We start from the raw sequence: 16,940 nt of genomic DNA, 5'->3' as shown, positions 1-16,940 counted from the left end.
GAGATATTTCTACTGAACCAAAATTAAATTTCATTTCATTAACAAGACAGATTGAGTACCTTCTATTAATATTTGTTGGTTTTCCTCAATAGTTGCTTCTTCTACAGTCATATTATCATCTTCTAATAATGTCATGTTTTGCTGAAATGACAGACACACAGAATTATTTAATATATAAATACTAGAAAGCTATCATGGACAATAGCTGTTCATAATTTGGCAATTTCTAACAGACATTATAGATCTTATTAATAATTTGAAGTACTTTACAAGTACTTTTGTTTCTTCTCTCGCTAAATTTATATATGATATGTATGCACTATGCTTGATAACTGTGCGAGTATCCCTAATGAAACGTTGCAGTTAATAAACCTAGTGAATGTTATCCATAAAGCTGTCTGTTATATCTAAATATTGCAAGGCAATGTAAACACGTATTTCATATCATCATGGTTGATTTGTCCCCAAAGAAAATTCAGTAAACTTACCTCATCTTTTTGACTGACTTTCCACAGTCGTATATCTTCTCTAGTAAATCGTAATTTAGTACATAGAAATTCATAAATTTGTAATAACGTATGTTTCCGACTGAATGCTGCTGTGTAAGCTAAATATCTCCTTGGAGCGCTTGGATTAGCTGCAAAATCTGAAGAAATAAAAAAAATAAAAATAAATTTACGATACTGTACATGCACATGATTTATAGGAAAGAGGAAATGAAATGAAATGGGGTTGAATGTCCTACTGTTCTGCTAATGAAGATGGGCATGCACCATTCAGTGTGCTATGAGGAAATTTTGCCCAGACAGTAATGCTACAACCAACTCTTATATCAAGTGCCCACTGCCAAGAGATCTTTTACATGCACACCAATGTGTACATGGGACCTCGGTTTTTCATCCCATCTAAACAACTAGACAGCTGTCCTTGACAAGGGGAAACCATGCCGGAAAATCCCAATGAACTTTCTCGGCCAACACCGGAAGCGAATCCGTGACCTCCAGGCTAGCATCTTACTCACTTAGCCACCATGGCTCCTTTATAGAAAGAGGTATAATTTCCTTTGGGACATAATAGATAATTACATAGTAATTTCCCTAAGAAAACATGAACAGGAGAAAACCATGCTGGAAATTTCCAGGGAACTTTCTGGATCAACACTCAGATCAAGCCCAGGACCGCAAGGTTAGTGAGCCAGTGCCATACTCCCCAATATAATAAAACTGTTGTAGCGAGTAAATGATTAATTATGTACTCTCTGTTTTTAAATCAACTTACTCCAAGCCATTCCACCAATACCTGCCATCATACCGGTAAATGTTGTAGGTGGGGGAGGTCTTTGACTCGGTACCTGATGTCGTAATAATCTCACAGAGATTGGATATAATTCTAACTCAGGCTGAGAATCACAGCCATTTGATATCACCTACAAATAAAAGTAACAAAATATAATATTCAATATATTGTATTGAATAGTTAAATGAATCACACTGGGATTACTGTTCAAATTACTATTTTTCAAAATACTGATAATACTTTTTAAAATTTAAACATACATTATGCAAGAGCTAAATCTGCCTATTGCAGGTCTTACTTTAGGCCTGAAAAGTTATCTAAATTATTAATTAGACATTAATTAACGTATCCAGACTATAATCAACTCTCGATGTCATCGCTAGCCTGCTATGTTTATTGCATTAGGTTCCGATTTGCTGTTCGACTTCCATTCATAATTTAATCATGAAATGGATAATCGAGACTATGCTTTTTATCGTACTGACTTTAGTAATGATGATCGAGGCTAGGCCAAAAATGCAATCACTAAAATCTTGGTTCAGAGTGGATCAATTTGACAAAAATTTTCAGCAAAATACCTTTAAATTATATAGTTTTTAACTATTATAGTGAGAACTGCCAGCTCTTTATCTAATCTCCTATAATGTATCTTTAACTAACATATATAATAATATTGTATTTTTATATTTCTTAAATCCACTTGTGCATACAAACATTTCGAAGTGAAAGTAAACCTAAAGATGATGAAGAGTAGCTCAACTCCTTGTCAAGTACAAATATGGAATTGAACTCATGACGATGCATAGGTAATATCCAGGTAAGAGATGAAGACTTACAGTTCTAGGTAAAGCTGGTGCCCCTCCATACCAACTAGATAAAGCCCTCCAAATTGGTTCTGGTACAAGTTCAAAATCTTTTCCTCTAACTAATACAGTATCTCTCTTTAATCTACCACCTTCATTAGTTAATGTCATCACCTAAAAAATACACACACAAAAACATGGCTGCTGATACAGAACTGTAGGAAACAAAATTAAATTGTGAAGGGTGGGTGGGGGGGTGGGCAGAGATTATCATTACTCGGGTAATGGCATACTGAAGGTAGTGAGAAAGCCAGCTCAAGGTCTTAGGAAGCTACTCCACCTCCCCCAATGAGGTAACGATTTTAGTTGAAATGACTTCACTTTGTGCAGGATGTGTATCAGAAATTTCAGTAAAAGCACTGAAATGAGAAAAATTTGTGTCTGTCAGAAAAAAGGGCAGCAGAGTTGAAAGCCTGTATTTGAGACTGATACTGCCAGTGAAAAACACTTCATTCCAGGTAAATATCCTTCATTAACTCACTAAGTTATGTTTAAAATACCAGAAAGAAAAGATAAACACTTCATTTACTCACTACTTAAAGTAACAGCAAGAATTAATAACAAAGAGAATTGGGAAGTCAAGTAATAGTTATTCCAGATAACACCTTTATGATGGACCATAACAAAAATCATCCTTAGTTCAGACATAAAAGTATCATCAATTCAAGAAAGGTGCAAAAATAAACAAAACTAATTTAGACCAACCTTATTATGAGTTGAATTGATGATTAATGAATTATTATCAATAGCAGTTGGTCTTTGAGGTGGACCAAAAGACACCATATTTTTTCGTCTGGTTTTAGGAGATGGACTTGGACTTCTGTTTACGGAGGTATTATCTATTGGATTTAAGCTGTTTTTTCTAGGACTTCTATTGGCTGAACCCATTCTTGGTAAACTGTTGTATGATCCATTGGTGGTATTTATATTTGAAAGACTGTTAACTAATGGTAATTCACGATCTCCAGATCCAGACATTTTAGAAGCATTTATCATTATTACAGAATCATCTTCCCACGCCAGAAGTCCAGTAGACGGTCGACCTTTGACTATTTTATGCTTTGGTGTCACATTTCCTTCAGCGATTGGGTACTCACATGCATGTATAAGCTATTTATAAAATTAAAAAATAATACACAAACATTAAAAATATATACACAAATATTAAAAATAAAACATTACATATTTGTAAGACTGTATCATGCTACTGTTTATCAAAAACAAGAACCAAAAGTGAAGCTGATGACATTGAACTCAATATCAAAATAAATAACTAGCACATTCATCTTTTTATAAAGTATCTAAAACTCTGCTTAACATGATCAGAAAATGCTCATTATATAACTTAGTCAAAGTATTGGTGTAATGACTACCGTATACACCAAGTCTCATCACTCTCATTCAATTAGAATCAGAGTTATCACGTTGCAAAGCATTGACCAAGCAAAATACTCTCTAAACTTAGTCAAGATATTTAACATATGAAAATTTACACCAAGTTTGAACATTCTATCTCCATTAGAATCAAAATTACTGTGTTCCAAAAAGAGTGAAGCAAATACGGACGAAACAATTTTAATAGTCCTCCACCGCCTCCAAAAGGCAAGGTACAATAAATATAGGCAAATATTCTGGATTCCTGACAAAATAATTATCAGTCTATGTATACAATTCCAAGTTAAACATTACATTTACGTTTTCATATTTACATCATGTAAATTTCATCTTTCTACTTACATCACTATTGACATATTCTAACCAAGTATTCCACCATTGCATGCTGATAAGGTACCAAATCTGACCAATCTTTAATGGCTTCTGGGATTCACGTTCTAACCAGCTTCTAGATAATTTAACATAATGTTGTCAGCTGTTAAGTTATGAGAAGATGATTATATCCATAAAAAAGAAAATTAATTAGTGAACACACTGAGATTTAAATGTTTTTTTTTCTATTTTTAATCAAACTTACTGAACAATTTTTCCTTCTTCTTCTTTTGTCTGTGGTTTTAAACCCAATACAATATGAGATATCTGAAAAGAGAAGTTGTATATCTCAGCTGGCAATATAAAGTACAAAAGTCTACCTGAGAAAAGTAATAGTGTTAACTGCTAAAGTTTCTGAGGATTTTTCTGTATGGTTTCTCCCATGTCAGTGGTGAGAGTGGTTTTAAAGTCTACTTGACACAAACTTGATCATTTTGAGACTAAGATTCGACTCTATTCCTTGTCACATACAGACCTTATGAACCTACACATTTGGTCATCCTCCCTGAGGCCTGGCAAGGAACAGTGTATATTGTTTGGAAGGTATGGAACCAGAGGTCCTGTGTACACATTTGTCTCATAGCATGCTGCATGGCATTGTGTAGAAAAGTAGGACTTCAACCACTTTACTAATATTCATGAGAAATCTACTTCAAGTCAGTGATAAAAAACCAAGGTCCCGTGTATACATTGGCGTGCACATAAAAGACACCTTGGCGGTTGGAAGTCGATATAAGAGCAGGCCGTAGCGCCGCTGTCCAGGCAAAATTTCCCTCATAGCACACTGTATGGCGTATGCCCGTCTTCATTAGCCAAGTTCGGAGCAGAACAGTAGGACGTTAAACCCCATTTCATTTCATTTCTACTTCAGCATACAGATAGAGGATAATACTATATTCCCTTTTTAATCTTAACTTGCAATTTAAATTACGTTCAGAATAAATATTGGAACAACAGTTTTCACACCCATAGTTGTTTGAAATCAGATTTTTAAATCGTTTTTCCCAAAAATGAAATGAAATGAAATGGGATATAACTTCCTACCTTTCTGCACCGACAGGGATAATGAAGAAGGGGAGGTAAACTGGAACAATTACAATTTTTATCTTAAACAAAAATATATTTTTTTCATTTACCTGACTTAATAAACCCAGAAAATCATCTGTTAAAGTATTATTAACACTCCATACTAAATATTCTTCCATTGTTATATAACCATCCTGTCAAAGAAAACAAAAATTTACTTTCAAACAATACATAAGGACACGATTATCAAGGGAGATAACTAGAATGGTGAGACATCCACCATCACATTCTGTACCAGTATCTTTTTTTCAAGTTTTCAGCATATTAACTCAATGTTATTGATATAATTCAAGTATTTTTCACAATTGTGAGGTAAAAATGTGGTGGCATTTGATAGTATTGAGAAAGAACTGTGAAAATTGTCCAATCCATCATAAATGATTGTAGATCGACTCTATAGAATTAAATACTTGTTAAAAACATAATTTGCTTTAATATGGTTCACTTGCGTGATTTGATGTTTGTTATTTATTTCTTGCAATTTATGTGTATCTATGTTTGTCTTGTCCGCAAGTTTGTCATTGATTTTGTTTGTGTGTTGTGCGGTCCTCCTGCACTCACTGTTTTACAAGTAAAATTAAACCATCAGTGTTGGGATTACAAGTTTAAAGAAACAGATCATTAATGAAATCACATATGACAAACCTTATCATTATCATGACAAGACATAATTTCTCTAGTAACAGTATCAGGGTCTAATGGTGGAAAATCTTCTGCATCCTATACAAAAATAAAACATAAACATGTTAATATATTCTGATAAATTGAATCCCCTAGTAAGTCAAGGTTCTTGTGACAATGTGCTGAATAAGAATACTACTGAATGGTGTGCTGATTGAATATGAGATATGGGATTCAGACAGATTTATATCTTTACTCCATTAACACAGTGTCAAATATAGCTTCTTTAACTTGCTCTCTATTCTGCTTTTACAATTAAATACTAATTAAAACTATGTATCATGGTATTGTTTCCCTTGATAATAAAAGGCCTTAGTCCTGGAGGATTAATTTCTTTACTTCATTAAAACACATGTTATCTATAGACCCTATTACTTGCTCGCTATTCTGATTTTAAAAATAAGTTCAGTACTAATTAGTTAAATGTGGTCTTAAGCCTGCTTAAAATGCTGTATTGGGTTGTTTCCCTTGATAATAAAAGGCCTTAGTCCTGGAGGATTCTGGGATTGTGTGAACTTAAAGATGGATGCTTGTTTTTGATGGACTGCTGATCACTAAATTAATCTAGGACAATCCTATGGAAATACACCCCAATACAGGTTTAAATTGAGATATCAAACATACCAAGGCAGCCTGTGATTTATATTCCTTTTTGACTTTCTCTAGAGCTTCTAACATTAATCTTACATCATCTTTACTCAGTTTACCATCATGATCTGTATCAAATACTTTAAAACAAACTGAAATATAAAATATAGAAACACAATTAGTAATCTTATTTAAAGATATCTTCTTCGGAGAATTTAGACTGTAAGTATGTTACTATCAGTAAATTATTAATTGGCAAGTAACAGTGACAGTGCAAACCAAACAGAGACCCACGTTAAATAATGATTACACAAACTATATATACGCATATATAACAAGAATATTAATAATTGTAGTATCATCAATTCTATAGTATTTGAGAAGTTAATGGCACATTTTAACCTTGGGAATACACTAAAATTAGAACTTGAGAATTGCAAACATAATGGTTCAATGCTCGCCCAGCTGTGAATCAGTAAGAGTTCTGCAACGGCCACTCTAACTAGGCATGTTATGGTCTGTGTCTTGATGTAGCTATCAATTGTTGTAAATTATTGAGTTCAGTTATTTGCTTAGGTGCTGCAGTCATAAGTACAATTAAGTAATGCAGTTTATTTTGAAAAGATAAAAATTTATTATACAGTTTACTATCGTTTTTATTTTAACAAATTACATACTTGAGGGAACTTTTTTATTAATTAATAACCAATAGCAAAAAAAAACACTAGCATATTATTGCAGAGGTTGTAATTATTTTTATAACTAAACATCTTCGGTATACAAATGACAGGTGTGTCACTGGGTGTCAAAGTCTTGTGTCCTCGAATATCTGTGTATTCGAGGTCATTGGGTGTTTGTTGTATAATCTAAGGTAAAACAAATATGAAAATTCTTAAGAAGAAAAAAAACCTGCTGCAGAGCTTTGACTTCTGAAAGAATATCAACACACGGTCACAAAAGTCATTGATAGCCCAAAGAAGCTCAGTGTGTCTGCCTGTCATACTTACATTTCTGTCTCTCTGTAGAAGGACCACGACAACAAGCAGAGATCCCACAAGCCATCTCTTTAAAATCTATATGATTATCTCGATTTTCATCAAATGCTAAAAATAATCCTGAAATAAATGGAATTTACGAATCAGAAAATCTATGAAAAGACCGACAAAATTCATGTACATCACAGCTTTTGAAATAACTTTGACATTTGGATTAAATGTTGCCACTGTAGCGTGCCTTTCGTAATTTTTGTACTGTGTATTGTGTAGTTGACATGTATAATATTTAATAACAAATAAGCTTATTCAGATTGCATAGATAAATAAAAGATGAATATGCATACATATTAAATTAATACATGACATTGGCTAAGTTCAAGTGACATCTTTCATATTTGTAAGCAGTAATACACTTGTCTTCTAACATTCTTACTTTAACTGATTAAATTTGTGTATTCAACTATGTTTATCAGCAGACTCTAACTCATCACATGAGTATAAACCATTTAGACAAGGTGCTGTATCAATTAAATTGGTGTTAGTTAAATAATGTTTATTTACATTTATGTATATCTTAATCTTTAACTCACAACTCTTATGTAAACCTGTGTAATTAATGTGTATTTTAAGCAGATATAGACAATACAATTCATGTATATTCTCTTAGTGTATTGTCAACTGTGTATCCAAATGTGCAATTATTGTGTATGATACTCTATCTCTTAATGTATAGTAACTGTGTATCCAAATGTGCAATTATTGTGTATGATAATCTATCTCGTAATGTATAGTAACTGTGTATCCAAATGTGCAATTATTGTGTATGATAATCTATCTCGTAATGTTTATAGCAAACTGTGCATCTAAAGGTGTGATTATTGTGTATGATAATCTATCTCGTAATGTTTATAGTAAACTGTGTATCCAAAGGTATGATTATTGTGTGTGATAATCTATCTCTTTATGCATATAGCAAACTGTGTATCCAAAGGTGTAATTATTGTGTATGATACCCTATCTCTTAATGTATATAGTAAACTGTGTATCCAAAGGTAATATCATTGTGTATGAATTATGATAATCTATCTCGTAATGTTTATAGCAAGCTGTGTATCCAAAGGTGTAATTATTGTGTATGATAATCTATCTCTTAATGCATACAGCAAGCTTCACATTTGTATTGCTGTATAACGTTGAGAGAATATTCTTCAAAACATCGTCTAATATACAAGAAGCTGTTTTCCATAAGTATATGTTATAGTTTATTACTGTTCGGTTAACAAAATGCAACTAAAAACTGATTAGAAACTGCTTCACTTAATTAGCAAACAAAATAAAAATTTGTTCTAAATGGATTTTCATCAATCTTTATTTGCTAACCCTCATGAAGTAAACAAATTGAAGTAATTAAATCAGAAAAGCATTGTATACCTTCACATATTTTTTCAGGCAAAGGTGGAATAACAAAACTCCTGAAAGTTTCTAAATCAAATCGTCCAGAACGTGATTGGGCTTTCAACGTCCAGTATCTTTTTTCTAATTCACTGATATCTGTCTCTTCCACTGTAAAATTTAACAAAAAACCCCAACACATTAACAATAATATTAATATCTAACATATTTCCTGATGAATAGACAGCAATACTTAATACCAAATTTGAAAACAATCTGTTTTAAATTGTGGTCTCTATTGCATTAAGAAGATTTTTTGACAAGGTGGGTAGCTCAAGAATGGAAGCTTGTGGAAAGCTGAAAATCAATTCATTCTCTTATAACAACAACTATTAAAACCAAATTTGAAAGAAATCTGTTAACAACTATTACATTAACTAGCCAATTGTTCACAGACGGACATGGGAGAGGATACAATACACACACCCTTAAATGTGAGAAGCTTCCAATAAATCGAAACGTTGGATAAAACAATGTTTTGTTTTTTTATATATTGTATTCTATTTTTTTTTTATATAAACAATATTTTTATTCAGATTTGTATCTGAAAAGGGATTTGGGAACAGGCATTGTATTAAACCCCTCTCCCTATTCTATCACATTAACTAGCCAATTGTTCACAGATGGACATGGGAGAGGATATAATACACCCACACCTAAATGTGAGAAGCTTCCAATCAATCGAAACGTGGGATAAAACAATGTTTTTTGGGTTTTTTTTAATATTGTATTCTATTTATTTATTTTTTTTATACACAGTATTTTTATTCAGATTTGTATCTGAAAAGAGATTTGGGAACAGCCATAGTATTAACCCTCCCTCCCTATTCTATCTATTATTGTATAACACACTCAATGTGGGGGGTATAACAATGTAGGCTACCCATTATCTACTTGTTTTATGTTTTTACACATTTAAATTTGATAACTATGTCTCTGTTTTGCAATAAATGCATTTGTATTTTGCAATACCTTTCTAAGAAATAATGATTTCACAAGGCAGTTGACATCATTCAAATTTATAATATCTATATCTACATGTAACTTGTTTCACATTTCTAGAATTTTACTAAACTTTTCTTGGAAATGCCGAGATTAAAGGGATGTTGACATAATTTAGATTTATTCTATTTATATTAAATTGTTAACTTTTATAGGAAATGCTGAGATTATATGGGCAGTTAACATCATTCATACATTCAGCTAATTGTACATCATTTATAGAATGTTGCCTAATGGAATGCAGTATAACAACTTTAATTGAACTACATTTAAGTACAGTGATATGCTATTCATTGTAGACACCAATTGAACTCCTGGAGGATCAATACAATTACATGTATGTTAAAGTAGGTGTAATAAAATTGGGCCATTTTTCTCTCATGACCTAGAAAACGGCAAAAGCAATTTTTAATTTAAACCAAAAAATCTAAAAATAGAACAAGTGTGTTGTGTTTTATATTGCCCTGTGTATTGCATAAGTTGAACCGAATAATCACTGTAATTTGTAAACAGGACGTGGTTTTTATAGATCAAATATTATACACGGTGTCACTGATTATTCATTCCTTTTTAAAACATGACACATTAATCTTTTGAATAACTTCCTTATAAAAACAACCTGTGGGGCTGATATGCTTAATCACCATTCAATCTGTACGTCTCATAAATATATAAATTGTTTGTAAAACTAGTCCCTAAAATATATTAATGATTTCTATAACTAGTCCCTTAACTATATTAATAATTGAGATGTATATGTAATGCGTATAAGAAATAATAAATTAAATTAATTTCTATAAATACTCCCATAAATATATTAATGTTTTCTATAAATACTCCCATAAATATATTAATTATTTTTATAATAAGTCCCCATAAAAACATTAATTGTTTCTATTAGTAGTCCCATACATATATTATTTCTATAACCAGTCCCTTAAATATACTATTTAAAAAAAGTAGGGGATATTTGATTTTGGGGGCATAATACTAAAATATGCAAATGACTACGAAAAAAGTCACTATAGAACCTAACAGAAGAAACATTTCCAGTTACATGTGACGCCCAAACGCACCAATAGCTACCGCATGGAATGCAGGTGATGCTTGGGATCATCATGGGGGTCCAACCCAAGATTTGCACGACTCTGACTTTGAATGTTACAGTCATTGTGGCATTGAATTCCAGGGTGGAAACATCAGTTTAATTGTTTTAGTGACCAGAAAACAAATTTTGATATGCGTCGGCTTACCCAAAATGAAAGGTTACGTGCCCTTGGCATGCTACAGATCGGCACAACACAGGCGGTTCTGGCGCGGACGATGAATGTTTCTCAGTCTGTCATAAGCAGGCTATGGTCCAGATACCGTGATACACAATCTGTACAGGACAGACCACGCTCAGGTCGACCAAGGGCGACAACTCAAGCCCAGGATCGATTTATCCGTACCTTGGCCTTGAGAAATCGTGTCATCACAGCAAATCAGATCAGCGCTCGTCTTCAAACAGACACTGGTGTGAGAGTGAGTGGCTAGACGATTCGGAATCGACTGCATAGGGGTCACCTTCGCGCCCGACATCCTCGAGTGATCCCTTGTTTGAGAGATCATCACATTCAGGCAAGACGTCGTTGGTGTAGGGATCGTCAACACTGGGATAATCAACGCTGGAGCAATGTGATGTTTTCAGATGAGTCAAGGTTCACTGTTGATTTTTTGGACAGACGTAGGAGGGTGTGGCGTCGTCGAAACGAGCGCTTCCAAGACGTTAACGTCATCAGACATGATTGATTTGGGGGTGGTTCTGTTATGGTGTGGGGAGGCATCACTGTTGCTGGAAGGACGGCTTTACATGTTGTTGCAGGGCGTGTTACAGGCCAGTACTACCGGGACAACATCTTGGCAGTCCATGTTGTGCCGTTCGCACGACGTCATGGCCGCCGTTTCATCTTCCAGGATGACAACGAAAGATGTCACAGGGCCAGGTTGTTACAGGTTACCTCCAACAACAGAACATCACCACATTACCTTGGCCAGCACTGAGTCCCGACCTCTCCCCCATCGAGCATGTCTGGGACATGCTTGGACAGAGGTTACGTCAACGTCAACAACGTCCTGCCAATGTCCAAGAACTTGCTGCTGCGTTGCAACAGGAATGGGACAATCTGGACCAAAATGACCTTAGACGTCTCATTAGGAGTATGCCACGTCAGATCAATGCTTGTTTGGCAAACAGAGGAGGATTTACCCGTTACTGACTTGGTTGTGATGCTGTGGTAACTTTGCTGTTTGACCCTGGGTATCATTTTACCCTTATAATGGTCAGTCTGTGCCTAACTTAGTCTAACGATCATTTGGAATAAATCGATGAATGTGAACTTCATTTCATTTTGTCATTTGTTTCTTCGTCAGTTTCATTAGGTGACTTTAATAACACTTAAAAATCAAATATCCCCTACTTTTTTTGAATAGTATATATTAATGATTTCTATAATTAGTCCCATAAATACATGGTTTCTATAGTATAACTACTCCCATAAATATATTAATTTTGTTTCTATAACTAGTCTTATATATACATTAATTATTTCTATTTACTGATGATTTCCATGGAGAGAAAAAAATATTTGGTCAAAAGGTAAGAGGAAATTGACAGTGGGATACAAGTATAAAGTATTTTTACTTACAATGTGTTACACCAGCTAAAGTTTGATAGAATGTGGGCGTGTCCATGTCATTAGATAAAGATATAGCACTAGGTTCCATCAATAACCATTTGGTTATTACTGTAGCATCAGGATGGCTTCTTAACCAGGAACAGAACTGATCATAGTTCACTTGATCACACTGTAATATATTTAACATCAAATACACTATTTTACTTTCTTACAATTCAATAATTACTCTGCTTTGAAAGGCTATTTGAAGAATAAGACAAAATAGCACAAAACCTTGCCTAAGGGTCCAAGAATTTTATATTTTGTAGGCATTCTTTTGTTTTAAGAAGATGAGCTGCAATGCAACATCATTCCACATGACAGTGTTCCGTCCATAGTCAGCCTATACTCTGAAAATCACTGGCAGATGACCAATCAGATATCAGTCTGTCTTTTGTTGACAGTCTTAAATAATTAAATCAACTAACACGGTAACATAAAAAGAAAATCTAACTATATCATACATATTATATGTCTATGTCAAATATGGTTGCAGTGATTTTAATAAACAATCCACACTCAACTGGTAGTAGGAATAGGATAACAAACAAATATTAACCAAAATTTCAAAAAATTTGACAGTTAGGCCATATAAAAGAAATATTCTAGTTCTCAGATAATCCTGCATCATTTAAAAAGGGCTGAATGACATGTTTTTAATTCAAAATATAAAAAAAATAAAAACAGTCAAATCGATTATCGAACATAAATTTTTTAACTCACTTACAGGAAATAGCCCTATATAAAAATTATATGAATCCAGGCTCATTTACCAAGTATACAACTCTGACAAAATAAATGTTAGTAACAATCATACTTGTAAATGATACTGGATAATCATACATTGCTACAAACAACATGAGATAAATGTAGTGCCTTGAAATGTGATGCTTATGAGAAGTCATTTACCCCAGTATACCAGTAGTGATCCTTTGACAAAATAAAAAAAAACCTCCCTCCCGTATCTGATTTTCGTTAAGGATGGTCTGAAAAACAGAATTTTTTTTTTTATGGCCTTGTCCTGCTTTACTGACCATTCTACAAAAATAAATAAATAAATCTATTTACCTCTCTAAACAAATCAGACACTGCTGTTGAAATTTGCCCTTCTGTTTCCAGTATTCTACGATCTGTTTCATCTTTTTGTACAAAACTATAACTATCATCAGCATATATTCCAAATATTACTGGAAATATAAAAAAACAGGAAATCATTAAGACATAATACAAAGATTAATCATTGCTATTGCTGAATTAAAAGATAGGCTGCAAGGCAATCAAACTTTATGAAACACACACCCGCAACACCTAAGTCCACATTCCACAAGGGTTGTCGCTTTTGAAAAAAAAACCTAAAAAATAAACATAAATAAATACAATGTGAATGGCTTCTAGTTCTTCAAAATGCTAATATGTACCAGTACCAATGATAATGATGAATTTAACTGTTTGAGTTATCGTAAATCATTGAAAATTGATAGTTTTCATCACATAAACACTGTGTAATTATTTCAAACTTTAACCATTAGAACATCAATAGGATTCTTTGTCTCACGAACCTTAAACACTCTATAAATTTAAAGTCAATGACTATGAGATGATAACTTTAGCCTCATTAGATTCATTATCGGAAATAACTGGAAATCAATAGGCTTCGACGTCTCATGACTATTGACACTGTGTAAAAACCGAAAGACAATGGTTTTATACCGGATGCCAAACCAACCAACAGGTAGATGACAATATATATAACTATACACATGTCACATAATCTAGAACAGGCCAACTTGTCTGCCATATCATCTGATAGGGGAAGCAGATGTAAACCCCTAGCTGGTTGTAGTAGTCTACTGGCTAAAACAGGGGCACTCAGTAGCCCCTGCTAATATCACCCACCTATATGAAACCTCTTTCACCCTAAGCATAATCATATGTGTTATAAAATAATAGTATGGCTAGAACTAATCATAACAACAGTTTTATTTAAATTTGATACAACAGGGGGCTACATGTATGCATAGAAATTAGCACGGTCCCTGATTGACTATGCAATACAACTAAATGAGGGTACATGTAACTGTACAGTAAGTCCTACTATAAGGGGGGTTGGATGGCCAAATGGTTAGCCAGGGGCAGTTAACCATAATCCTAACCCTAGTAATTTTAATTCAAGTTTCCCACCACACTGCACCTCCACCTGGATATGACCCAATGTGATAATAATTTTCTAAAAATATTATCACTTGACATGGCTCACATATTACATGTACAAATCGGTAATGAAATATAGATCTATGCTACTAGTACTATATGTTGTGGTATCTATCTGATAAATGCATCGTGTAAGCTTATCAATATTTGTATTGTATACAATATATTTATTCAATGTACATGTACCGTAATGCATTTGTCTTACATTTCATATATCCACAAAAGGGATTTATTACAATTTATAGATGCATTTATGTAAGCACTAAATCTGCTTCTTGCAGATTTTTCTTTTGACCTTACATGTTATATAAATTATTAATTAGATATCTAATTACACGACGGGCCCATAATTAACTCTCTAGAACTTTAGATGGTTGTGATTTTGAATGGATTAAAACACAATTATCATTTAATAATTTAATTTCAAAATGGATAAATGAGACATTGTTCATTATGGTAACAATGGTAGCAATGAAAATTGAGATTATGCAATTCTTCAAACATTTATAACTTCACTAAGAATGAAGTAATTCGACTGAAATTTTCAACATATTCCTTTATTATTCCAATATGTATCTATTTTTAAACTATTATAGCAAAAATTGTCAGCTCTTTCATCTAAATCTTAAATAATGCATCTTTAAAGGAGTCATAGTAAATATTTCTCTTTCATGAATAAAACATTGCTATGTAAGACTCTTAGAAATACTTATTAAAGTCCAGTGCAACAATCTGAAGCTCTGTGATCATTTTTCTAGGAAATACAAATGGTAAGGTGGGTCAGGACATCTCCCTGCATTTTTAAACAAACGAATACACAACTCTACAGGGGCAAGAAAAATTGATGGAACAAACCTCATTGTGACATTCGAGATTGTTTCTTATGACAAAAACATGGGTATGGCACAAACAATTTTTACAAGAATTTGTTTGTTCAGTGATTTATCTCCCTCTTTTTAGCTATTTTTCAGACAAAACACTAATAATCACGTCCAAATAGTTTTGGCAAGCAATGAACATATGTCCATTAGCACTAGCAGCCTTTTGAGAAAATGGGGGTCAGAGGCAATTGACTATGTCTAAATTTGATAGGTGACTATGAACTTCAATCTACAAGTAGCAAAATGTCCCATACAAGTTTGTGAAAAATATCTCAAAAACTCTGAACCACAATTAAGGCTTTGGAGCCAGGAACACAAATTGATGGGCAATTGTGTATTTCTCTAGCACTAGCAAAACAATCACAGCAAGTCTGGAAAGGAAACATAAAAATTATCCAACCTGTTGAGCTTTCACAAGGTTTTGGTGAAAGAGGCTGTTAACTTTATGCACAACTCTCAATTTTACCTATGTACTATCTGAATTCTGAACAATCCAATCTGATTAAATAAAAAACAGATCTATATTTCTTTTCGTTTTTTTTATACTTTTGATGACTTACATGTACACTAGATGAAGATTAGACCAGTTGTACTGAAAGGTCATGTCAGGGGTCGTACTAGCAACTTTTGACCCTATGACATGAGACATTGATTAATCAATCAGCGTTGACGTTTCTAGTGGTTTACCCAGAAGTTCCGTGCATCGCACACCAATAAGTCGCCATAAACAGATGGTTTCATTGGCTAATCCCTCATGCCATCCAGAACGCAGTTTATATAACAACTCTTTTAGATCCTAGTGTAGTACAGACAAATAAAACAAAATTTTGAACTATAAAAAATGAAAAGAAATAGGATCTGTGTTTTAATCAGATTGTGAACAATCCAAGGTAGTTTGGAGAAAAAAATATCTCAAAGAGTTGTAGATGGACTGATAAACGGACAGGGGATGATTGATGACAATACATGTATACTCCCCCGTGAAATGTGGGCATATAAAAACACAAAGTAATTGAATTCCTAGCTAATCCCTTTAATGTCATACATGCATAACATTCATATATATTTAAACTATTAAAACTATTCCCAAGCACACAAATGATAAATGTATTGAATAATTCACAACTACAAAGCATTTGTCTGCATAGAAATAGAAGAATATTGCTTATTCAATGTGATATTGGATGTCAACACATAAGACAACTATTCCAGACCAGACAATGTAATTGCAATAATCAATTATTGTGTTATCATATACACAACTTACATTTCATTTTTTCTTCTCTTGTTCCTCTTGTTAAAACAACTAATCCACACAGTAGATCTTTAAAACTTAAACCTTTTGATGAGCCTCCAAATCCTTTAAATATAAGCTGAAATAGAAGTAGACATATAATTATA

The 16,940-nt window shown here is 33.2% G+C and overlaps 1 protein-coding gene across 1 annotated transcript in view; it reads right to left on the bottom strand.

The window, feature by feature from the left end:
• Positions 1 to 16,940, bottom strand: part of LOC126824228 (ubiquitin carboxyl-terminal hydrolase 32) — a 173,493-nt gene that overhangs the window by 151,899 nt on the left and 4,654 nt on the right. Inside the window, exons 3-17 of the mRNA XM_050553417.1 lie at positions 16,807 to 16,912; positions 13,516 to 13,634; positions 12,418 to 12,577; positions 8,708 to 8,839; positions 7,289 to 7,396; positions 6,318 to 6,433; positions 5,658 to 5,732; positions 5,063 to 5,146; positions 4,132 to 4,193; positions 3,897 to 4,002; positions 2,865 to 3,269; positions 2,133 to 2,273; positions 1,279 to 1,426; positions 489 to 646; positions 60 to 141 (exon numbers count right to left, since the gene is read on the bottom strand). Coding sequence (XP_050409374.1) covers positions 60 to 141; positions 489 to 646; positions 1,279 to 1,426; positions 2,133 to 2,273; positions 2,865 to 3,269; positions 3,897 to 4,002; positions 4,132 to 4,193; positions 5,063 to 5,146; positions 5,658 to 5,732; positions 6,318 to 6,433; positions 7,289 to 7,396; positions 8,708 to 8,839; positions 12,418 to 12,577; positions 13,516 to 13,634; positions 16,807 to 16,912 — 2,002 coding nt within the window. The remainder of the gene's footprint in view (positions 1 to 59; positions 142 to 488; positions 647 to 1,278; positions 1,427 to 2,132; positions 2,274 to 2,864; positions 3,270 to 3,896; positions 4,003 to 4,131; positions 4,194 to 5,062; positions 5,147 to 5,657; positions 5,733 to 6,317; positions 6,434 to 7,288; positions 7,397 to 8,707; positions 8,840 to 12,417; positions 12,578 to 13,515; positions 13,635 to 16,806; positions 16,913 to 16,940) is intronic.

Source organism: Patella vulgata, chromosome 6, assembly GCF_932274485.2.
Source record: "Patella vulgata chromosome 6, xgPatVulg1.2, whole genome shotgun sequence".
Lineage (NCBI taxonomy): Eukaryota > Metazoa > Mollusca > Gastropoda > Patellidae > Patella > Patella vulgata.
This window is presented reverse-complemented; position numbering and strand designations above follow the sequence as displayed.